The 24496-nt window shown below is 63.9% G+C and overlaps 2 protein-coding genes across 5 annotated transcripts in view; both read right to left on the bottom strand.

Moving 5' to 3' along the window:
• Nucleotides 1–24361, bottom strand: part of BRSK2 (BR serine/threonine kinase 2) — a 68184-nt gene extending 43823 nt beyond the window's left edge. For all 3 annotated transcript variants that reach the window (XM_044919670.1, XM_044919671.1, XM_044919672.1), the window contains exon 1: nucleotides 24268–24361. In XM_044919670.1, the coding sequence (XP_044775605.1) occupies nucleotides 24268–24361 (94 nt within the window). The remainder of the gene's footprint in view (nucleotides 1–24267) is intronic.
• The window catches only part of TSPAN4 (tetraspanin 4), a 559204-nt gene that overhangs the window by 187564 nt on the left and 347144 nt on the right, over nucleotides 1–24496 (bottom strand). The gene's annotated exons all lie outside the window — the stretch shown is intronic.

The raw sequence follows: 24496 nt of genomic DNA, 5'->3' as shown, positions 1-24496 counted from the left end.
TAAAAAGGATGTCGTACACAAAGAAGTAGAAAAATGTGACTTATTCTTGGGGCGCCTGGGTGGCTCAGTCATTAAGCGTCTGCCTTCGGCTCAGGTCATGGTCCCGGGGCCCTGGGATCGAGCCCCACATCGGGCTCCCTGCACCGTGGGAAGCCTGCTTCTCCCTCTCCCACTCCCCCTGCTTGTGTTCCCTCTCTCGCTGTGTCTCTCTCTGTCAAATAAATAAAATCTTTAAAAAGAAAAATGTGACTTATTCTCAAGAGAAAAAAATAACCTATAGAAGCAGGCTACAGCTAACCCCAAAATTAAAATTTTCAGAAAAGGATTTTAAGATAATATTATAAATACAAATATTTTTTCTCCTCTCTCTCCCTCCTCTTCCCTCAAAAATATATATTTTTTTAAATTACAGTAAAGGATAGACCAAAAGAATTAATTGGATGGGCTTAACAGCAGAGTGGACACAAAAGAAAGGATTAATGAACTCTAAGACAGGTCAACAGAAACTGCCCAAACTGAAATACAGAAAGCAAAAGCATGAAAAAACAAACATAACAGCACATCAGAGACCTGTGGGACAGCTCCAGAAAGTCTAACATAATTGTAACAGGAGTCCAAGAAAAAGAGAAGAGAAAGACATATTTTAAGAGATAACAGCCATGATTTTCCCCTAAAGGTATTACATATATCAGCCCACAGGTCCATGAGGCTCACTGAAGCAAAAGCAGGACGGAAACACGGAGAGCCACGCCGTGGCAAATCACTGCTAATTTGATACAACGGAAAGGAAAAGAGAAAATCTTAAAACCAGCCAGAGAAAGGACGTGCATCACATCGGGTCAGTAGTGCATGACTTCTCACCAGAAAGAGCACGGCCAGGACAGAAATGTTGTTTGGGGGAGGGGGCAGGCAGAAGTAGCTCTGGGGAGGGTGGGAGGGAAGAGAAGAGATGCTGCGGCAAGTCAGTGGAGCCAGGTTAAGGTGTTATTTACAAACCGAGCAAGAGCACCTGGGAAGAGCTGAACTGCCACGCCGGGGAGAGGGCAGCGCGGGGAGCCGCTAGGCAGCGCCTCGAGTGCCAGTCAAGACTCTGGCATGAGCTCCCCACCGGGAGTCCTGGAAATGAGATCGGTTCAGAGAAGTGGCCTTGGGGGCTGCACTCGGGAGCCTCCCACAGCCGACCGCTCAGAGCACAACATGCAGCCCAGGACTTGCCCTGGTGAGCACTCGTGGCCGCCCGGTAGAAAACAACGTCTGGAGAAGCCGGTAAGACACGTGTCTTGTATGCACAGACTTCAGGTGTCTTTCCCGCCACTTCACTCTGTTGCGTCACACTAACATCCGAGGCTGAGAATTACACCAAGTCGGCCCTCCCTGGAGAGGCTGCAGAGCCCCATTCTGGACCACGTGTGAGTGGCTACCCGGGCACCACCTTGACACAGAACGAAGACAACCGGCCGGCGGGGTCTCCTGTGCCCGAGAGATCCGCGGCACCTGCTCAGGATCCTGCAGAAAGCCTGGCCAACACCTCTACACAGGTGGCAGTCCCACACACAGCAGGACACAGCTCCGGGCCCCCGGAGCCAAGAAGTCCCGCCGCTCCCCGCACCTGCAGCCTGGCCTCCCAGCTGCCCCCTCTCCCCAGCTCCCACCCCCGCCCCGGGCCACACTGCCCCCGCCACTGGGAGGGACCCTGTGTGCCAGACAAGGCCCGGGGTTGCCACAAGAAGCCAGTGATGAACTCTGTCCATCTTGTTCCGGGTGCCAGCTGGCCAGGGACTTCAGAACTTTTGAGTTGCAAAGATCTGTAAAAACTAAGTCCCAGAACACAAGTCCTGAGAGCACCGGTGGCCCAGGCCAGGAGTTCGAGGGCCTCTGTGCGACGGCAGGGGGGGTGCACAGAGCCCCCTACCAGGAGCACCTGTGAGCCTCCCACAAAAGCTGGCCAGGCCCCCCTTTCCTCTGAGCAGGCCAACTGCACGGGACAGAGTGCGCATGTGAGGGAGGGGCAGCAGGGTGAGCGCGCACACGGCAGGTTACCGTGTGTGCACGCCGCCCCCCAGCCCCGGAGCTCTGCTCCCCTTTATTTTTTTTTATTTTTTATTTTTATTTTTTTTAAATGTTTTATTTATTTATTCATGAAAGTCAGAGAGAGAGAGAGAGGCAGAGGCGGAGGGAGAAGCAGGCTCCCCGCGGAGCAGGGAGCCCGATGCGGGGCTCGATCCCAGGACCCCGGGATCACGACCCGAGCCGAAGGCAGCCACTTAACCGACTGAGCCACCCAGGCGCCCCTCTGCTCCCCTTTAAAACCTAAACCAGTGACACAGGGTGAACTTCGGGCGTGATTTCTTTGGTAAGTACTAATCTTAGTTCCTACGTGATACATTTTACTTTGAAAATGAAAGTAAATTCTTCTTTTTAAATTAATTGATGATACTTAATTGTTCTAGAACTAAAGCCCAGATCAAGCAAAAGCAGTTATCACTGATTAGCACATGACAACTACCCAACAATTTGCTGTATAAAGCACCGCTCAGACACAGCCCATTCTCGGCATCAGGTGAGACGCAGGTGCCGGTCCTGGGGAGGGGCCCGTTCTCCAGGGGGGGTGCAGCCGGGTTGGGGCTGGCTCACCACGTGTCCCCACAGGCATCCAGACACAGCCATCGTGGGCAGCCCCACGCCCATGCCAGGCTCTGCAGATGAGCCTTGACCCCAGCGGTGGCCCCAGTGCCATGCCCTGCTGCACTGACTGGGGCTGCCCTCGGCCTTGGTCTTTGAGCCCACCCCAGGGGCCACGTCCTTCTGGCTGTAGGCAGCCCAGGCCAGAGCCAGCAGTCAGCATGCCTGGCAGAACATCCCTGCACTTTCCCGGGAGGGCCACAGCCACTGCCAAGCTCAGCCGCCCCTCGACCAGCAGCGTCACTAAAGACGGCATGAGGAGCTGGTGCAGTGAGGGTGGATAGCAGGTCGTCCCGCTGGCCGTGGGGCTGAGGTCAGGACCCCTTCTCCAGGTCCCCATAAGCTCTTGGATTCACGGGGTCAGGGGACAGCAATAATGGGACAGTGTGGGAAGTCCCCAAGACAGGGCTCCGCCCCAGCTCTACAGGCCCCAGATGCTCCAGGTCCACTCCCCTCCTGACCCAGGGGGGCTCTATCGGGCAGCTGGGGCCGGGGGACCCGGGGGGCAGGGTGTGGCTGGCTGGAGGAGCACAGCCTCAGCATCCTGTTGTCCCACACACAGCCTGCCGGTCCCACACAGGCCCCAGGGCCCCGGCCCAGCCTGGCTGCCCCCCATGTCTCCTCACTCAGTGGGCTCACCCCACACTTCTGCTGGCTCTGGCTGCCCCTCCCCCACCTTCCAGGAATACTTTTCTTAGACTGAAAACAGTCAAACTAAGTCCAACCAAAAAAAAGCGAGCATTTTACCAAACCAGCTATGAAATCCATTTGCTTCTCCACCACCAGGAGCGGCAACCACCACTTTGCCGCTAACCAAACTTCTCCAAGGGAGGGAGCCTTGCAGGTGCAGCCCCAACTCTGAAAATGACCCCTCGGAAAAGGGACTGGAAGCTGCTCCCTGGGCTGACCCAAGGTCTTCCTCCGACTTCCTACCTCCTCCCAGAGGTCTCTGCGCCCTCACCCCAAGTCCTCAGCCAACCACACCCCACCTGGAGGGAATGGGGGCTGCAGCTGGCCTGTCCCAGGACCCCAGCCTTGGGAGCAGGCAGAGACCCCACAGGGGCGGTGGGTAGAGGAACAGGGGAGCTCCCCCAGAGCCAGGAGCCAGGAGGCCCCCACCAGCAGCTTTCCTGGTACACTCTCCACCCCAGGGAATAGGTCAGCTTGTCTGCTCTGAGGCCATGTGCCCAGAGGGGATGCAGGCCACACAGACTGGAGGTGCAGGGGCAGGCCCTCATTACCCCCAAAGGGGAGGGCAGCAGCAGGGGCTGGGCATGGGAGGGGTGCCAAGCCCACCACACAATCTAGCTCTGCCCCTCCAACCTCCCACCACTCTGCTTTGCCCACCACCCACCCCGCCCCCTCTGGTTAGCGCTGGGCGGGGGGCGAGGGAGGGGCCTGGAGGCCCCACCTTCACAGAAGTACGTGCATACACACATTACACACATATGCACGCATGCACTCGAGCAGGGCAAGTTTGACATGCTTCCCATCAGCACACAGCTCGTTCCTAGGGAAGGATCAAGAAGACAGCCCACAGCCTGGGCCTTCTGGACCCTCTGCTGCAAAGGGACTCCCCAGGCCCCAGTCTCCCAAAGCCCCAGCTCAGGGTCCTTGATGGAGAAATCCAGTCCTGGGAAAGCATCTTTGGAGTGCCTCCAAGGGTCAGCACTGGGCTCTGGGGCCAGGTCCTCCCTGTGGTCTTTGCGAGGGGCTGCAGGGGAGGTAAAAGAAGGTGGGGCAGAGGAGGGGTCCCCTGGGCTGATGAGAGAGGGTGGTGGGGCTGAGACATAGACCCAGGGGAATGGGTCTGCCCTTGGGGTTCCCAAGGAAGCCTTTGGGAAGCGTCAGGCTGAAGGCTGCCGGGAAGAGCATTGCCGGGGCATTGGTGATGGGTCAGATGCCCCCAGGGGTGCTCACAGGGCACTGAGGCCAGCACAGCAACTCCAGGACAGGCCCTGGGGTGCCGGCCTGCTCCCTCTGACCCTGACTTAGGTCTCAGCCCTGAGGGCCGTGATATGCCACAGAGAAACTAGCCCCAGCGCCCCTGGTCCTTCCCAACAAGGCCACAGGGCAGAAGGCCCATAAGCTCCGAACAAGGGCAGTGGGGGGGCCTCTGGGCGGGGGCAGGAGGAGGGACCAAGGGATAAACCCCCCAGAGTAGTCTCTGGGGCTGGGGAGAGGCAGCTCCTGTCCCCAGGCCCCACCCACATCCCTGCCCCAGGCTGAGTGCTGCCTGCTTGTTTGCAGGAGGAGCTAGTGGGGGTGGGGGGCAAGGACAGGGCCTCAGATACCAAACTGGGTTGGAGAGCCTGCCCCGGAAGTAGCCTGGCTTGGGCCCAGGGGACCCGAGGCTCGGCAGGTGGCCAGCAGCCTGCTCAGCCGTGGGGTGGGTGGCGGCAGGCCCAAGGACTCAGCTCGGGTGCATGCATTCCCACCGGCGAACCTGACAGCTGGGCCTCAGCTGGTGCCGGTGGAAGCGCAGAGTCCTCCCCGTGGGTGGCTCTCTCCACACTCACGCACGCGCATGCGCACAGGGACTCCCACTCACGCGGGAAAATAACCAGGCGGTCTGGGCTGAGCCCGCAGGGTGGCAAGTTGCCTCTGTGGTAGGAGCCGGCCTGGCTTTGAGGAGCGGGTGGGTGCAGCAGGAGCTGGGGGTGCGGGCTAGAGGGGCCCAGGTGATCACCCCGGAGGGCCTGGACCTCGCCCTCCCAGCAGGCAGGAGAGAGGGTGTGTCCCCCGGGCTGCTGGGGACCCGACCATCCCGGGGTGGCAGGTTCCCCTGTGGTCAGAAGCCAGTCCAGGACCGGGGCAGAGCCATGCCCACTGTTCAGCGCAGCACCCCACCCCCAACCCTGCTCACTGACCCAGGCTCTTGGGATGTCCAGGTGGGGGCTCTGGCCCAGGAGCAAGGAGGAAAGAGGGAGAGGTGGGCGAGAGAGGGCCCCACTGTGAGCAGGGGCGAGGCTGGAGCTCCAGGGAATGGAAGCTCCGCGTGGGTTTACTTTGCCCCTGAGGGCAGTTGGGCCACTCTGGGGGCCGCGGTTGGGGAGCCTGCTCAGCCTGGCAGCCAGAGCTCCCACCACCCCCCCCCCAAGGACCCCCAGCTGGTCTCCCAACCCCGCGCCGCCTCATACAAAGCCCTCCCCCTCCTCTCTCCTGCCAAACCACCATCTGTTGCCATGGCAACGAGAGCAGGCTGGCAGGCGCACTAAGCACTCCCCGCCCCCCCCTCCCCGGTTTCCCTGCTCCTTGGGCTGGGCAGGCTCCAGGGCCTGCAGCCCCCACTGGCCTCCAGGCCTCCCTGCTCGCAGCAAGCGGGCCTGGCCTCAGCCAGCTCACAGCTGCTTCCTCCTACACGGAAGGCCAGGTGAGGGCCTCCGGCCACTCCAGCCACCCCGGCCCCAGCTCCTGCCACGGAACAGCCCGCCCAGGGCAGGGCCTGTCTCGCACTGGGGATGGCCAGTGACCCGCCTGGTCCCTGACCCACCTGCCCTGCGGTGCCCCCACCAAGGAAAGCCCAACCCCAATGCATCCACAGGACGCCAGCCACCCACGCAGGCCCACCCTGAGGCATGCGTAGACCCCAGTGGGGAAGCTCGGACAGTCCTGGCTACCACGTGGGTGGTGCCTGGCAGGTGAGCAAGCCGCACAGACACAGCGGGTGCTTCTGCCTTCACCTGCTGCCTCAAATAAACTCCAGGTGGGCTGAGGGCACCTCCTGGAAGGACAGCAACCACCATGCTCTGCCGTCCGGGCTGGCTATGGGGGCCTGAGGGCACGGGGCGGGTGCCGGGACAAGAAGGCAGCAGCAGGCCACCGGACGCCCGATCCAGGCCCGGCCCCGAGACCGTGGGGAGTTCTCACGCCTCTGGGAGACACACACCACGGGGGCCCCTTTCTCAATGAGGCCCAGGCTCAGACAGGTCAGGTGACTTGGCTGAAGGCGCCCAGCACATGAGCAGCAGGTTCAAGTGACCACACACAGCCCGGGACAGAGGCTAAGCTCATGCTTTTTCTTTTTTTTCTTTTTTTTTTTTTGTTTGTTTTATTTATTTATTCATGAGAGTCAGAGAGAGAGATAGAGAGAGGCAGCAGCAGAGGGAGAGGGAGAAGCAGGCTTCCCGCCTAGCAGGGAGCCCGATGCGGAACTCGATCCCAGGACCCTGGGATCGTGACCTGAGCCGAAGGCAGACGCTTAACCATCTGAGCCACCCAGGTGTCCCCATGCTTTTTCTTTTTTGTTGTTTTTTGAACTCTGGTTTACCTCCTAAGACCTGACTCTCCAGTCATCTGCTCTTGCGGCTGCTTGCAGCACCTCCGGGGGGGTGTAACCAATGCAGACTCAAAACCGCTCCTGTGGGTTTCTACCTGGGCGCCCGCCTGAGAGCCGTCCACACGACCAGACAGCCATGGGCACCCTCCTCAAGGGTCCTCCCACCCCTGTGAGACCCCTCGGCCTCTGCAGCGGCCAGCGGCCGATCCTCCTGCCCTGTTGGAATCACCGGATGTGGGGAGTAAAACACCAAGGGCACAGGCATTCGGGCAGCCTCCCGACGACTGACTCGGAGCATCCCGGCCCCCCCAGACCACGAAGGGAAGATCAGGCGAGTTGGGGAAAGATGGCCCTCTGACCAGCTCCTTGAGAAACCCACCGGTGCCACATTGCTCAAAAGAGCCGAAGGTGAGATGAGCAGTTCCCCAAACATCACACCCAGACAGGGTTGCAGGCTGGCCTGCACAGGCCCACCAGCCGGGACCCTCCTGGAGGGCACTGGAGGACTTCCTGGAGGACCATTCCCAGCCCGGCCACAGCTCTCCACGCTCAGGCACAGGGCCCGGGCGTGGGGGAGTCAGGCGGGCTCAAGGCAGAGGTGCAGGAACAAGAGGACGCCAGCCCTCCCAGGTCGGCCCTGCCCTTTCTGCCCAGTGCCCGCCCCCTCCATTCACCGGCCACCTCCCCGGTGGGTCCAGAAGGCCGGGACAGGGCAGGCATCGAGAGCCCCCTCCAGCCTGGGGCTGTGGTGTGAAGCCCCCATGACACTGCATCCGCCTTCTCAGGGCTGCTGCCCAGGGACCTGTCCACCAAGTTGTGTCTGGGACACTGGACTCCGTCCCACCACAAGCGGGGACTCGCTCAGGGCCACAGGACCTGGGTCCCTCCTCCCAGATTTGCGGAGTATGGGCCGTGGGGGAAACCAGGGGATGCCCCAGCAGGGCACCGTGAGCTCCCCGGAGGGTAGGGAGGGAGGCTGGGGGCTGCCCCAGATCTCGGGACTGGCGGGGAGGGGAGGCAGGCTACAGGCAGCAGGGCGGGCGGGGGGAGGGAGGGAGGGGATTCCCCTCTCTTCCAGAGTCACAGGCTTGGCGCTAGGTGGTTGCCATGGCAATCACAGAGGCATCAAGATTCATGGGGTGTGTTGCGATGGGGCACCCCACCCTCCCTCCCCTCCCCCACGACGAGGAGCCCCCAGACGGCCCACTCACCCTGGAGCCAGACAGGAGGGCAGCCGCTCCTCCCTCAGCGGCACACCCCTGGCTGACATCCAGAGCAGAACATCACCATCCCTACCTCCGGGCTGGGGCTCCCCCCAGACCCAGCAGGGCCCACCTGCCCACCAGCATCTCTGAGGGGCGTCCACCTACTGTGCGCTCAGTTCTGCATCCTATGGGCATGAGCCCCAGGCGCTCGGAGACCTGAAGATCCAACCTGAGAACCACGGGGGCCCCTCTGCCTGGGGGAGAGTCAGAGAGAAAGTGAGGAGGTGCCTGCCACCTGGGCCCCAGCAGGGCCCCAACGCCCCTCTGACCACAGCCCTGTGGGCAGGCGGGGCTCAGCTAGCTGTATGCAGGCATGAGGCAGGATGCCCGAAGGGAGCCCACAGCCTTGTCTGGGGGGCAGGATGCTGTGAAGCCATTAGTTCTGGGGCTCCCCTGGGTGACGCGACAGCAGACAGCTGGCCCCAGCCCTGCATGCCCCTCTCTGCCCCCCTGCCCAGAACCTCCGCCCACTCCGCACTGGGAAGTCCAGGAGGAAGGAGCCGTGGGTGGGGCAGGCGAGGGGGAGCCACGTGTCTGGTTCCAACAGCGGCAGACGACCCCATGAGATTCTCCTGACTGGCTTTTCAATTCAATACTACAAAATTAGCCCAGTGAAATATTTTGATTAAGCCCAGTAACTATTCAGAAACTCAATCTAGCAAATTGTGGTTTTTTTCTTAAGCTGGTGTCCTAGTTTCAGACGCCTCAGGACCGGGGGCTAATGATGGGGTCACCTGCCAATGCCCACAGGCTGGAGGCAGGAAGGTGGGTGCTGAGGGGCCTCAGGAAGGGGGTGGGCTTGCCGGGAGCAGGCGGCAGAGGGCGAGGGCCCGGGGGCTGCCGTGAAGGGAAGGGGGCCGGGCCTAGCACACAAGGGGCCCCACGTGCAAGGAGGCAAGACCCCAGGGGGCCAGGGTCACACCCGCAGTGTGGACACCATGGTGTGGCCAGCAGCTGTCCAGTCCCCCACGGAGGTAGGGAGGGACACAGTGGTTCAGCCGGCAGAGCACCTGAGTCAGTGACCGAGTGCCTGGCAGGGGGAAGAGCAGGGGTCGCCAGGAGAGGCCAGCAGCCAGCAGTCCAGGCCCCAGGGGTCAGCAGCAGACACAGACCTCAGCCTACCTGCCCAGCGGAGCACAGAGGCCTTCCCTCCCTACCGTCTCCACACCGGCCAGCCCCCTCCCGCCAGGCCCCTGGGACGGCAGTGGGATTGCCCGCCCTGGGAAGCCTGAGGGAGCCACCACCTGTCACTGCACACACACACACCCATGGCCTCTGGGGGCCAGGCACAACCCCGTCCGACTCCACACGCATCTGCTAGGCAGAGGGACCCTCAGGCACAGAGCCAGGCCCAGGGGCACCCACACGCTAAGCCGGGGTGCCAATACTTCCTGGAAGCCACAGGGCCTCCCCAATACAGCAGACGCCAGAGGCCAGGCACCCTCCATCCCTGCCTGCTTCCCAGCTCCCATGAGCACCCTGGCTGTGTCATCAGTCCTGACACAAGACACAGGGAAGCCACGTGCCGCTGAGGGCCCTTGCATCTGCCAGCCAGCCTGTGGTCAGGCAGACGAGGGCACAGCCCGCCCCACCTGCGGCCACCAGACACCCCCAGCATGCCCACGAGGGCTGCCCAGGTCGGCCTTGGAGACACACGGGCTCCCACAGCCCAGCGGGCTGGAGAGGACGAAACGGGAGGGCAGATGGACCCCTGGAGGGCAGCAAGGCCTCCTGTCCCCCAGGTGGGACAAGTCTACAGGGGTTTCCCAAGAAACTGTCTCTGCCGGGGAGCAGACACCATGGGGACCACTCTGCACTCTGTCAATTTGGAGTTTAGCATTGAAAACAAGCAAACCAACAACAAAAAAAATAACAACCTGATCTGCGCTTAAAAAACTATCTGACTTGGTTTCCCCAATCACTAGGATGGTCTTGTGTCCCTCCCCCCCGCCAGGGGCCAGCAAGCTTGTGCCCCCTCCCTGCTTATGGGATGGGGGCACACTGATTCAGGCCCTCTTCCTAGACTCCTCCCTGAGAGCGCAATCCTGGCTCAAGGGTCCCGGGCAGGACAGGGTAGCTCTACCTAGAAAAGGAGACCAGGATAGGAAGCCCAGGGCCCAGGACCCGCTGGGTGCTGGCTGGGGGCAGGCCCCGGGGCCTCACTCCATACGAAGGCACAGATTCCCTGACTGAGGAGCACCTGACCCAGGGGAGCTAAGGGCTGAGGCAGGTGCTGGGGCAGGGTGGCCGGGCTCAGGGACCCTGGCCGGTGCCCCACATGACACAGATGCCAAGGCACCAGGGCTGGGGGGGCAATGAGTGGGCCGTTTGCCACCTGGCCAAGGCTGCCCAGAGAGCCTGGCACTGGGCCTGGGTGAGGCACAGAGGTCCAGGGTACTTTTTAGCCCCTCTGCCAAGGGAGCTACCTCTGTGGGGACAAACCCAGACGTGCTTGGGTCCCTCGGAGGGATGTGCTCCCCAGACAGACGGCTGACCGCACCCCCTGCCTTCAGTACCAGCAGAAGCGGGAGAACAGACCTGCGGCCCTCTGCCCTGCCCCCCCCCCGCCGGAGTTGGGAACCAGGAGAGCCTGCCCATCCCCGGAAGGGCACCACGAGGATGTAATCTCCGGCGTGGGGTAATAATAGAATCTGCTTAGCAGGCAGTGGGCAGCTTGCTCCAAAGGATGGAGAGAGAGAGGAGAGAGACAAAGACCCGCCTGCCCATATGTGTCACTCCCATCCTCCCAAACACCTGCATGGGTTCCTGAGGCCCACCTGCCCAGAGTTGTCCACAGTCACGGAGCCGGGGTGGGATGTCCATCTCTACCACCTCTTCTCTCAGCGCTGGCCCTCGGGTGATGGGCTCGGCCACCCAGAAGGCAAGAATGGGCACAAGGTCCCAGAAAAACAGCAGCCCCTCCCCGGACGTGCCCACCATCCGCCAACACACAACCTCAGGCCTGCTGCTCCCTGGACCACTGCCCTGACCTCCTGACCCCCGATGCCCTGAATCCCGAGCCAGGCCCTGTCCCACAAGCCTCCCCTACCCCCACCAGCACCCACTGCCCAGGGTCTGGAGCAGGCAAGGTGCTAATACACAGACACGTGCCCTCTGCACTTGGAAACCTGCAGGCCAGTCTCAATGCAGGCCCACTGGACACGGGGCCAGGTTAGGAAGGCCCGTACCCAAATGCAGGCCACCTGTCCTGAGGCTACGCCAGAGAACCCGACATCACCCTGCCAGCACGGGGCTCCCAGGCTGTCTCTGCTGAGCCGCGGATGGGCCTGGCCCCCACCTGCCCTGTGCCTGCTTAGAGCTGACACCCCGCCCCCCGCATGCCCATGCTCTTTCTGGGGGCTGCTGGGTCACCAGGGCAGAGAGCACTTGTCATCTAAGAGAAGAAATGCCTCCACAGTAGTGGGAGCTGGTCTGCAGGCCCCCAGGTACAGCGGGACGCCCCACAGCAGCGAGCTCCTGAGGTCCAGCATGGATGTGCAGAGCTGACCAGACGGGGCCTGGGGATCATGCCCACAGCTGCCAGCCCCTCTCAGGGGGCCTGGCTTCCCCAGGGGTCTCTTCCAGACCTCCTAAAGGGCCAGCCACACAGATGCTAAGGATAAGGATGTCCCTCGGTAGAGTGACCCACTGCCCCACGTTGAAGTCCTGGGCAGAGGCAGATGGGCGGGACCTTGCTGGAGCCGCCAGGGGCCACTGGGGGTGTGGCGGGGACTCGGGACTGTCACCTACAGGCCGCCCAGCTGGGTGGACTCAGGATGCTGCAGACACCTGGACAGAGGGAGCAGTGAGTGAGACCACAGGGCTAACCAGCTCAGGCTTGTTCCCCAGCCTTCCCCTGGATGTGGCCTTCAGTCCAATCCCCCTGCTGGTCATCCGCAACCCACCCCCAGCCTGGCTCCCAACAGGGGCATCAGCAGCATCAACCCGACAACGAGGTGACCCCCATACTGATCTATGGACTGAGGATGGCATGGCCTGGGGTGGGGAGTGGCCACCCTTCTGGGTCTCTGGATGTAGGGACAACTGTGACTGACGCCCAAGTGACCCAACCGGGCTCCATACCCCACTCCTCAGACACCAGGGCAGGACGGTATGGAGGGGGTGGTGTGACGCAGAGCCCCAAAGTCAGAGGCCCCATGGCTAGCTGACCCCAAAGGCAAGCTGTGGAACATGGGTCTGAGCACCCCACAGGCAGAGGGACTGGGGGGGTTGGCCTGTCCCTACCTCCACAGGGCAGTGCCCAGGACAGCAGCTCTCTGGGGACGCAGAGGACAATGCACACCGCAGCCCTTCCCCCGGCCAGCAGCAAAGCTAGAAGTGAATCTGACGGGGGCTCCGTTGAAGACCCTGGGCCACTGGTGCTACCTAGGGGTTCCCCTCCAGCCCCCTCCAAGCCCCCCATACATCTGTTGTGCCAGCCAGGACAACACAGCCCACGTGTGCAGATGCCCTCCGTCACTCCGTGGCATCTGCTGGAGGATGTTCTATCTGTGCCACTTTATGATTAGTTATAAATCCCTTGGGATTTGGGGGTTTAGAGTCAGCAAACTTCCAATCTGAGACAAGCCCTCCGCCTCTTTAGAGATAAGCCAGAATCAACCCCTCGCTATCCACCAAGCCCAGCATCCCTCCAACAACAGGAAACACTCCCTCTTTTGCCTCATTCTCAGCCTTCTGTGGGAGATACCCACGCCCACCCCCTGCTAGCCCAGGATGGTGGTCTTGGGCCGGGAGCCTGGCTTCCTGAATTCTACACCATCCCCCCCAGTTCCCAGCCCTGAGGAGGGGGCAGCAGGAGCAGACTGTGCAGGGAGCACCACGGGCCAGGGAGACAGGGACATACCCCCACATCTCTGTCCCCGCAGGTGAAGGGCTTGAACAGGCATACCTCGGACCCACAACCCTTCGGCCACCCCAAGGCCATCCACCGATGGCTCAGTGTCCTGCAGAAACTCCTGCACATCATCCACCCTCAGGCCACAAGACCCCTGAAACAAGGGGGCCCAGAGGGTGGCCACAGGGGTAACAACTGGCCGGTGGGGACCAGCCTTCCTCCCCAAGGAGTCCCGATGGTGCAAGCCACCCACAGCCTCCAGGGCACCGGGCCAGGCAACCGGTCAAGTCCCCCAGGTGGCTCTGGGCCCTCGCAGCCCCCACACACATCTGCAAGGGGCCTGACAGGAAGGTTCCTACCATTGGGGATACAGGGCAAATATCAGAGGGGGTCCAGGGGCTGCCCTGGGAAGTCACCTCAAATCAACCCCAGAGCCAGGAAGGGCTCCCTCGTGCCCACAGCCTTGGAGAACAGGTGGCAGTCACGGTCGTGGCTCTCTGGGGCTTTGGCCCTCCCCTTGCCCCCAGAGAGTCAGTGGCAGCCCCAGGAGACCTGGCCACCAGCTCCTTCTGCAGGGAGAGGGGGGACCGGGGGCTGGGGTCCCCCCTGGGAGCTGCCACTAAGCACGTCTAGCAGCCCAGCGGCTTCCACCTCCTGCCCCACGTCAGCTCAGAAGCTGTCCCACAGCCAGGCCCAGACACAGGAGCCTGCCAGACATCTGGCCCTCCCCCCAGCAGCAGAGGTCTGGGGATGTGCGGCTAGCCGCAGCCTGGCTCACCGGGTGCGGAAGCTGCCGACTTCAGCACAGCCCTGCTGGACAGCTCCCCACGCAGGCCGGCCTTGCCAGGGACAGAGACCAGACCCAGGCGCCCCCTCCACAACCAGGACCCCACACAGGGCAGTTTTCTCTCGGTCCTGAAGACCCCAGAGTCGGGGTGCGGCCAGCAAGCCCCTCCACCCAGGAGGGTGGCACGACCTCAGGGCTTGCGGCTGCTCCCCATGGAGACTCGGGAAAGGGGGATAAGGTAAGGGGGGGCTGGCAGGGACCAGTGAGGGGCACTCCTGGGCAGAATGCAGGGGTCCCAGGTTGTCTGCCCACCCCCAGCCACCCCCGTTCCAGCTTCTGACAGCCCTGCTGGCTGTCAGGCCATGCTCCAGGGACAGGGCTCCTAGGGAGCCTCCTAGGGGCCTCGGGGTGGTGGCTGCCTCACCCCGAAGGCTCTGGGCTGCTGAGGGCTCGTCCTGTCCCTTCCCTCTGCCACACAGTGCCATGCGGTGCCATGTTGCCCCGGGACACTGCCCTGCTCCGTGTCCTGCTGCTGGCCAGCCAGCAGCTTTCTCTGTCCTGGGCTTGAAGAGGGAGATGCTTTCAGGGGACCACGATGCTGGTCAGATGGCTCAGCAGGACATGCACGCACATTTGGGGAACGCATCTGCACAGAGAGCGTGAGCCCTGACCACAGGGCTGCCTCAAGCAGGCCTCGCACCAGGCAGGAAGCCCAAGAACTCAGACACCGCAGGGGACAGCAGGCATCAGGTTCTCCTACATGCGGAAGGCACAGGCCAGGCGTGCTGGCCGAGCAGCTCCAGGACGACGGAGCTGCCACGTGGGCCCGGGGTGTGTGTGTGCCTCGGCCACCCGGCCCGAGCTCCGGCCAGCCCACACACGGCTGTCTGCGTGCCCCTCCAGCGTGCCCAAGGCAGTGAGTGCTCCCACCGGCACTCAAGGAGAGGACCAGCACAGCCGGGAGGGTGGGCTGGCGTGGACACGAGGACCAGAGGGATGCGAGGAGGGGCGGTGGGGCCCACATGCACAGGGGGCCTCCCTCTTTCACGCTGCTATGGCCGCAGGGGGCTGGGCAGGCCGGCCCCACCCTGCACGACCCTGCACGACACCCACTCCTCCACGTGTAGCAGCCCCACTGGGCCTGTCCCTCTTGTGCACAACGGGCAGTGATGCTTCGGGACGGGGCAGACCCAAGGCCCCCAGGCAGCGCTGAGCCCGCCTTCTGCCGCACCCCATACGTGGCACCAGCATGGAGGATCCGTGGACTGGAGAATGCAGGCCACGCCTCCGCCACACCGTTCTCACCACGCCGGGACAGGACACAGCCGCACACCGTGCTCTCCCCCAGTGGGGTCCCCACCTGCAGCAGCATCCCTGGGGAGCTCAGGAATGCAGACCCTCACGGTCCCAGGCCTTGGGGTGACACTCAGCTTGAGGACCCCTGGCAGCAGCCCCTAGCCCCGGGCCACGCTGGCCTCCGGGAAACAGCCACTTAGGTGAAAAATCTAGCATCTGGCTGGACTCCTGCCGGTTTGGGGAATCGGTGCTAACTTCACAGGGTGATCTGATGCTGTGCTTTTCTGGAATCTCTGTCAGACACACACCAAAATATCTAAACTATGTCTGGGGCTTGCCTCCAAATAATGCTTGGGGGGGGGGGGGACAAAATCAGCCTCCCGTTGCCGAGGCTCGGGTGGGCTCTCGGGGTCTTCTGCGTCTGAAAATGCCCCTGTGCAGATGAAGACAAGATGCCGCTCCCATGACAGCCCCAAATGCAGTCCCAGGAGCCAGTGCAGGGCCCCATCCCAGGTGGCCCTCAGGACACGGAGCAGGGCAGTGTCCTAGGGCAACGTGGCACCATATGGCACTGTGTGGCAGAGGGAAGGGACAGGACGAGCCCCTCAGCAGCCCAGAGCCTTCGGGGTGAGGCAGCCACCACTCTGAGGCCCCAAGACTGTGCCCTCCTGCTCCCCAGCCCTGCAGCCCAGCACGGCTGGCCCAGCCGGGCCTTGCAACAATCCCCACCCACTCACCCCCAAACGAGAACTGTGTGAATACCGCACCCGCCAAGGGGATGAGTAAAGGGAACAACGCATCAATCCCCGTTTCTCCCTGCACTCCGCTGCCCTGGCCAGGGGCTCCCCTCAGGCACCATGGCCGGCACATGGCCCTAGGGGGACACCGGGTCACTGCGTCCCTCACCCAGCATCACACGCGAGGAGAACCGAGAAACTGAGGGTAGGGACCTGAGACTCTCCAAGGGGTCACACAGACTACCCAGTCTGAGCTCTTCACTGATGACCCGGTGGGGGCCCTGCCCCTGGGGGCACTGTACAAAGGCCGACCCTGGAGACCCTGGACAGTCACAACACCCCACACCTTCCAGCTGGCTCCTGTGGGGGGGCGGCAGGCCCAGCCCCTTCTAGGCTCCTGCACGCCATATGCCAGGAGTGGATGCGGGAGGGAGGGACGAGGCAGGATCCTCAGGGTCACACCTATGGGCCAGCTGACCACACACATCTCAATGGTCCCAGGGGACCTGGAGCTCCCCCAGCACACTGAACCTCCCGCCCTGAAGAGCAAAGAGGCTGGAAAGTTCCAGGGTGCCTCTCCCCACAGGCATCAGGGGCTCCTTGATGCTGCCTGTACCCAGCAGGAAAGCTGCCCAGTGAGGGCCCCCAGCCTACACCCAGGCCCTTGGCTCCCCACCCTGGGGAAGGGGCTTCACCTGGCCTCTGCAGACCTGGGCTCCTGACTGGCCCTGCCCACCTGTGCCCTGGCGTCTAGCTTGGGGTCAGTGGCACCACCCCAGGAAGCTGGACATGTGAGCCCGGTCTGCTGTTGGCCCCCGTGTCTCAGACAGAACTAGGGGAGTTCAGCTACCCTGCCTCAGGGCTGCCTCCCCACCCCAGCCCTGCCTCGCCCAGTGGCCACCTCCGCCCATCACCTTTCCCACCTCAGCATGGCCCCCGTGGGAGGCCCCCCACCCAGGGAAGCAGCCAGCCAGGGCTCAGGGGAGCTCTCAGCCAGGCCAGGCCAGCCCAGGCAGCCGCTCCCCAGCGTCACTTCTTCCCTGGCCTCCCGGCCTGCAGCCATGCTGACGCTGGCCATGGGGGGGGGGGCCTGTCAGGTTCCCAGGCGGCCACCCCCAGAACATAGGGCCACCAGGCGCTGCCTCCTCAGTCTCCTTCCACCCTGACCCTTGGCCCAAGTCAGTAGTCACCCAGTAGGTACCCGGGCCAAACCACCCCTCGCAGATGCCACATTCCTGGCCAGGCAGCCTCCCACCACCCCCACAGACAGCCCACGGCCCCGCGGCCTGACGTGTCCCCGGCACCTGACACGTCACGCGTCACTCAGCCACATAAGCGCTGTTTAGGCTGCCCTCCCACCTCTGCCCTGGGGCCAGGGAGGCCAGCCCTGCCCTCCAGGGCACACCCTTGGGCCCTGCCTGAGCCCAGAGTGGGCGGTAATGGTGGGGTGCTTCCATCACCAATGGCAGGCTGCTGAGCCCCTAGTCCCAGGGACCCTCAGCCCCTCCACCAGTCCCCAGCCCATAACCATAAGGCCCTGGGAATCTTCTGTCCCCCGTGGCCAGGCTCACGTGGGGTCAGCCCCAGCCCCTGCGTGGACAAGGATATGGCAAGCATGGGGGAAGCGGCTCTGTCCTCACAAGCTGCACCCCCAGCCAGGGTGTGTCCCCTCAGGATCTCATGTGGTGCTCTATGCCTCCGTGTCCCCTCGAAATCCGCCCAGGGCACCACTGCCCCAGGGCACAGCGAGGAGACCGGCTGGAAGAGAAGCACTGTTCTCAGAAGCCGCGGGGCCTTCGGGAGCACAGTGCTGTGGGCTGGGGGGGTTGCTGCCTGGCTCCAGAACACTGGCCCCTCAGAAGCTGAGGAACAAGGCCTGGGCCACCTCTCGGGGTGGGGCCCGACACAATCCCTGCTTTGTGCCCGCAGCCTCGGGCCCAGCCCAGCCTCCCTCCTGTCCAGTGTCTGAAGCGGCTGGCCCGGTGCAGCCCTGTCAGCCAGCCGGCACCACTGGGGCAAGGCCTCGGGCAGAGTGCGGACAGCTTGGCCACCCCTGGCCGGGCTCATGAAGGCTCAGCCCAGGCCTGGGGCTGACCTGGCCCGGCACCAGGAAGGGCTCCATCAGGGCAGCCGTCAGGAGACACCAGCTCTCCCCACATCTGACGGGACTTCCTGCAAGGTCCTAAGGAGCCCAGGGGTCCCTCCTGTCCTCTGAGACCCCAGATGCGACCTGATAGCTGTGGACCCTCTGTCCTCTGGCCAGACACTGCCCACCACAGATGTGCCCCACCCCCTGACATGATTCCCAGCACGAGCCTCACAGAAGCTGCAGGAAACCCACTCTGGGGGTGAGCGGCTGAGGCTCCAAGTCCATCAGCCACTGAGCGCCAGAGTCCAGCCTGCCCCTAGCCTGGGCCTCTGGCACAGAGCCACCCCATTAAGCTCCGAGGTGGCCACAAAGGCCTCTGGGCCCCACCCTGCAGGCCCGGAGGGACGAGCCGACATGGGGAGCACGCGGGGCCACAGGCAGGCAGCAAGGCGCCTCTCACCCCACAGGTGTGCGGCCCCCATGCTCACCGTACAGCAACGGGCCCCCAGAAAGCACGAGCACTCCACAAGGACACCATCCACCAGAGGCAGGCAAGGCAGGAGGGGCTGTGGGGCCCGGGGAACTCCAGGCGCAGCCAGGCCCCAGGGGCCGAGGCAGGGCGGCCACAGCGGTCAGCCCGCCTCCTCCCCCAGCACGGCCAGCAGCGCAGCCTCACCCCCCTGAGATCCCTGAGGAGCCCGTTCTGAGTCCCATGGCCCTGAAGGCACAGGTGTTCTCCAAAGCAGAGCACCAGGCCACACAAAGGTGCCCCGACTGCTCCTGGCCCACGGCAGCCACAGACCCCCCCGCCCAGCATCTGCACACACAGGCAGCCCGCAGAGGCGCCAGGCTCGGCATCCGGCCTCTGGCCTGGTCAGACTGGCTGCTTCGGGCACACTGAAGGTGCCGATCACAGGGCAGGACTGACGTCCAGGCAGAGAGGACGCGGATGGCGTGTATTCAGGCCCAGAGGTCAGCCCACAAACACCTATGGAAACCAGGACTCCATCAGCCTGAGACACGTGCCCCTGGCTGGGGCCCAAGCCAGGCCGGCTTTCTGCGGCAACCCCCTTGCCGGCCCTACACAGTCCTTCAGGAGGCTGCTCGGGGAGAGGCAGGGGAGCCCGGGGAGCCAGCCCTGGAGGCCGCCGTCCCACAGGCTTCGCCAGGCGTGGCCAAGCCTGCCAACCACAGAAAGGATCAGGTTGCCCCTGGCCACCCTCAGGCAGGCGGGGTACAGGGCAGGACCTGGAGCCCCTCACCTCGATGCTCCTCTCCCCCAAACACAGTCCTGGGTGGCTGTCACCCCTCGAGCCTTCCGTGAGGATCCACTCTGGCCCGGCCTTTGCACTTGCAGCTGCAAGCATCCCGGTCCCAGACGGCTCGAGAGGCAACAGGGCACCTGGGCGCAGGACATGCTCTTCCTGGGTGGGGGCGTCCTGTGGGAACCCCGCGGCTAGAGTCAAGCCCAGCAGCACCTGGTTTCCCCTTTGCACTGCCGCCCAGGCTGTGCCCTCCGCCTGGTAGGTCCTTCCAGATACACATGGCTCCCCGGGCCCAAGAGAGCTGTCACCACTGCCGCTGCGGGGGCACTCGGAGCTGCAGCTGACCGCAGCGGGCGGGACCCACGAAAACTGAGGCGCTCGGAGGTGCAGCTGACCGCAGCGGGCGGGACCCACGAAAACTGAGGCGCTCGGAGCTGCAGTTGACCGCAGCGGGCGGGACCCATGAAAACTGAGGCGCTCGGAGCTCCAGCTGACCGTAGTGGGCACGGGGCACTTTGAGACCAGGGTCCTAGGCCTTGGGCCACCTCCAGGTCCCTCCCATCTTTACCTTTGGGAAACGGCCCATCCTTCAAGGCGTGACCCCAGAAACCTCCAAGCTGAGCTGCCCTCCATTGACAGGGACAGCCCACCCAGGGACAGCTCTCAGCCCAAGCCGGGGGCTTCCGGGGGAGAGCCTGCACTGTGGGAGGGGGTCTAGGGTGGGGTCTGTCCTGCTCGATCACTGGTGGGACACAGGCCTTTCCAGCAGCTCCGGGGGGCCAGGGAGACAGGCGTGGGGGCTCCCTACATGCCCTGGAGCTCTGACCACAACTGTTTGAGAATAGGGTCCTGCTACTTTGAACTTTTAAACCGGGCCTGTGCCATGAGCAGGCTGGGCTTTCCCCCGATCCCCAAAGAGCTGCTGCCCTTGAGCAGAGCACTCTGTTCTGAGCCTGCTTCCAGACTGGTAGGCGGGTTAGACAGACAGAGGCATGCCTGCAGCACCGAGGGCGGAGGCTCACGGGGTGGGGAGCGATCCTCAGACACAGCAGGGAGTCCACACACGGCCAGCAGAGGCCCACCTGGCTCCCCGCTCGGTCTCCCTTCATTTTGCTCTGGCCGCACCCCTTCTCTGGGCCTCAGCCCCCAACGGCACCCCAGGGCCGACTCCAGCCAGTCCCCCACCCCCGCCATCTCCAGGGCCCACACCCTGCGGCCTCTCGCTGGCTCTCAAGCTGCCTTCTGCTCAACTGTCTAAAGCCAAACACGTCCTCCATGCCCCAGACGCCTCCCCTCCCACCCCTGCCTCTGCTCTCCCATCTGCTCCAGCTCTGGGCCATGGAGTACCTGCGGGCCTACCTGTCTCCCCCTCCCTCACCTGTCCCATCTTTGCTGGCTTCCCCCACCTCAGGACTCCTCTCCAGCCTGCCTGACTCCAGCACCCCACACAAATTCTCCGAAAGGTCCCTCGAGGACCTGAAGGGGACATCCCAGCTCCTCCCTCTGGCCCACCCACCAGTCTGCAAGCCCAGCCAGGTGAGCTGCGGGGTGGTCCCCACAGTCCCACCGTCTCTCGTGAGCTGGACTGACCCTTCATCTGACAGTCCTGCCCCAGCCACCTCCTCCTCAGTTCCCACCCACAGACAAAGGGTTTCCAAGAGCCCCACATCTTCCTGTGGGCCCCAGCTCTGGAAACAGCACACAGAGCCTGCTGTCCTCCGGGCTTCTGGGAGCGGAGCCCCAGCCACATATGCTGCCCTGCTCCATGTCCTGAAGGGGCCAGAGTGATACAGGCCAGAAGGCCACATGGCGGCCACAACGTGCCCGCCTGGACCTGCTCGGGAACCCCCGGAACCCTCTGCATGTGCCCCCTCCCCTCCAGCAAAGAAGGCTTTCCTGCATCAGGGACAGGACAGACAGCCTCGGCAGTGACACCTGTCCCCCAGCAGAACCTAAAGACCCATCCCCCCACCAGAAAACACGACACCGCCTGGGACAGAGGCCTCCCCAGGGCTGCCGATACAGGCGACCCCAGGATGTTAAGGACAGCTGTGCGGAGATGCCCAGGAAGAAGGAAGATGCCCTCGAAACCACAGCCACACCAGCCCGGGAGAGGCGGCCTAACACCAACGTGAGTGATGGAACCCGCTTGCTGAGCCCAACACCACACAAGAAGCCTGGCCACTGAAAAGATGCAATAAACAGTGTAAGCTGGACCATCCTTGCCACCAGAGGGGTGTCTGGCTGGGCGGAGGGGGCAGCCCCACCCACACCTGCACTCCACACTGGGCAGCGGCCCCCCACCCCACCTCTGATTCTGGAAGGCCTCATCTTGGGGCAGAGCCGCAGGCCCACCTGCCAAAGGGCCCTGGCTCGGGACCTGCCGGGCTGAGAGGCCCAGCGGTCGCCCGCTGACTCCCTCCCTGACTGCAGCTTCCCCTTTGCAGGACTTGGGCAGAGCTCAAGTGAAGAGCAGGGAGGACCCAGGCATGCTGTCGTCCAGGGAGGGAGGCAGCACTTGGAACTACAGTCCTTCATTCTTCCGCTGAGGTCTCCTGGCAGAAAGCCTAGCCCCAGATAAGGTCAGACGTTTATCTCCGGAGCAAAAGGACAGGCCTGGGAAACTGCAACTCTCTTGGCATTTGATGCCAAAGACCAGCCAGCAAGCCCAGTGGCCAGGCCCAGTGCACCCACAACCCCAAGGCCCCACGTCCACCAAACTCCAGATGACCCTTCAACAGAAGGGACAGAGAGACAGCACCAAGAGGACGGCCGCCCCCGAAGCCCTCCTGGGATGCAGGTGTTCGGTGAAGCCAGAAGGAACACAGGATGGACAGACCCCCCCAGGGAGGGGGCCTCAGCTAGACCAACCGCCGACTCCCCTCAAAGGGGAGAGGGACCCGAGGAGGAAGGCTGCTAGCTTTGTGTGCCACTTGGAGCTGCTTCTAAACATCATATGGCAACGTGTTGTTGACACACACGCGCGGCATAGACTTTTGTATTCATTACTGTTAATTACAGTGGAAACCTCCTGTAATTAACTGTACAACAAGATAACTCGATGAAGAGTACGGAGACCAGCCCCTGCCATGGAGACGGCTGAGCACGGCGCACGTATAATTCATTGCTGTCACCACTCACACGACGATGCTTCCTTATAATCACATTTTATTGGTACGATAATTAGATTATTTCACTGCTTCCCACATTCTGCTGCCCCAGGTCCCTCCCCCACTGAGGATTTCACCAACTACAGTTGATCCTTGTAGGAAACATGCATATTTTCAACTCAGATGAACACCGGCGGTCTGCCACCTCCTCCTTGAACCCCGGGCCACACCACCCCCACTCCCAACAAGTGCTGCCCTGCTGCCAGGGGCCCCTCAGGGCCTCAGTAGTTGGAACGGGGGCTGTCTACCCAGAGTGGGAGAGGGGCAGCTCCCCCCGCCCCCTGCCAGGTCCCTTCCGAGGCGCTTTGCCTTAGTTACATCACAGCCACTGCCCTCCCCGGAGAGCCCAGGGCCTGGCCCACTTTCCTCCCTAACAGCATCTCCTAGCTCCACCTCTGTGCCACCAACGGGGGCTTGGGAAGGGCCTGCGGCCTCCCTGGCCAGAGCAGCTCCCTCCTGGGCCCCCACCCTGCACCAGCGGGGTGGGACCAGCACCGCTGCACCCTCCTCCTCCCTTCCTCCTCTCCCCTGCTGGCCCCAGGTCTAAGGAACTTCCCAGAGAGACAGGGAGAAGCAGTCAGTGCCAACCGGACCTCTGGGCTGCCAGGAAGGCCCATCCTGGGAGAAGAAAGAAAATGGCTGAGGCTGGCCTCCCACAAAGCCACTCTGTGAACGCCTGGCCAGCTGGATGAGGGGATGGCTGCTAGGCTGGGACCTAGCCTGATCACCAGAAAGACAGCCAGGACCAGCCAAGGAGCTCCCTCCTCCCACAGGCTGGGGTTTTGCAATCTATGGCCTGGGATCCCGAACAGGGCCGGGTACCAGCCTCCCTGTCCCTCCCCTGGGGCAGTGCCCTGCCGCAGACATTCCAAACAGCGGCTAGGAGGAGTGCAAGGCGCTGTCCAGCCCTCCGAGGCGCCTCGGTACTCTCCCACTCTCACCGTGGAGGAAGGCCCGAGCCTGGCCAAGGTGGCCTGGTCCGCCCGCAGGACGCGTAGGGCCACCTCCCTGCCCGCCGCCGCCAGGAGTTGGGGGTCGCGGACGGGGGCGCGCGGCCCGGGGCGCAGCTGCTTGGGCAGCACGCCTATTAGCACGGCCGCGGCAGACGGCAGATGGGCGCCCGCTCGGCCCCCTCCTCCCGCGGCACAATGGGCCCGGTCGCTCCGGCGCACAATGCGGCCGAGGCCGCGCACCTGCAGCCGGAGCCGAGGGGCGCTGGCCCGGCCCGGCCCGGCCCAGCCCATGCGCCCCTGTCAGCGCCGCGTGTCCTTGGGCCGCGCCCGGCCGACCGCAGCCGCGCGGCCTGCGGGCTCCGCGGCGGGACCCGGCGCCCAGCTGCCCATTGTTCGCGGCCGCCGGCCGGAGCCGCGGGCCGGGCCTACAGCTCCCCGCTCGGGACGACCTCCTTCCGGGCCTCCCCCCCCCCCCCACCGCTCGGCGCGCAGTCAGCACGGCCTCCCCGGCGGCGGGCCTGTGCGCCCCTGAGCCCCTGGTCCTTCCTGGCGCCCGGTCCCCATCCATGTCCCCAGTCCCCTTCGATGTCCCCGGTCCCCTGGTTCCCCCGCCACACACACACACGTGTCCCCGGGCCCCCTCGGTGCCCCCGGTCCCCACGGACCCCTGGTCTCCCCGAAACCCCCTGACCCACGGCGCCCTGGTCCCTCCAGCCCCCGTTCTCCATCGATGTCCCCGGTCCTCTACCGCCCCCCTCCTGTGTCCCGGTCCCCTAGTTCCCTACCCCCGTTGTCCCAGGTACCCTCGGTGCTCCCGCTCCCCCCGGACCCCGGGTCTCCCCGAAAGTCCCGGCCGGCGGGCCCCCCGGCGCCCCGGCCCCGCACGCACCTGTCTGCCCCTTGCCCAGCGTCTTCTCCAGCCGGTAGGGCCCCACATACTGCGCGTGCTGCGCCCCGCCGCCGTCCTTCCCCGTCGATGTCATCGCTCCCGGGCCCGGCACCGGCGAGGTGGGAGCCCCGGGCGGGCGGGCGGCGGCGGCAGGGAGGGGCCGCGTCCGTCCGCGTCCGTCCGTCCGTCCGTGCGCTGGGCCGGGTCGGCGGCGCCCGGGCGGGCCGCG

The sequence above is a fragment of the Neomonachus schauinslandi genome, chromosome 11 (assembly GCF_002201575.2).
Source record: "Neomonachus schauinslandi chromosome 11, ASM220157v2, whole genome shotgun sequence".
Taxonomy (NCBI): Eukaryota; Metazoa; Chordata; class Mammalia; order Carnivora; family Phocidae; genus Neomonachus; species Neomonachus schauinslandi.
This window is presented reverse-complemented; position numbering and strand designations above follow the sequence as displayed.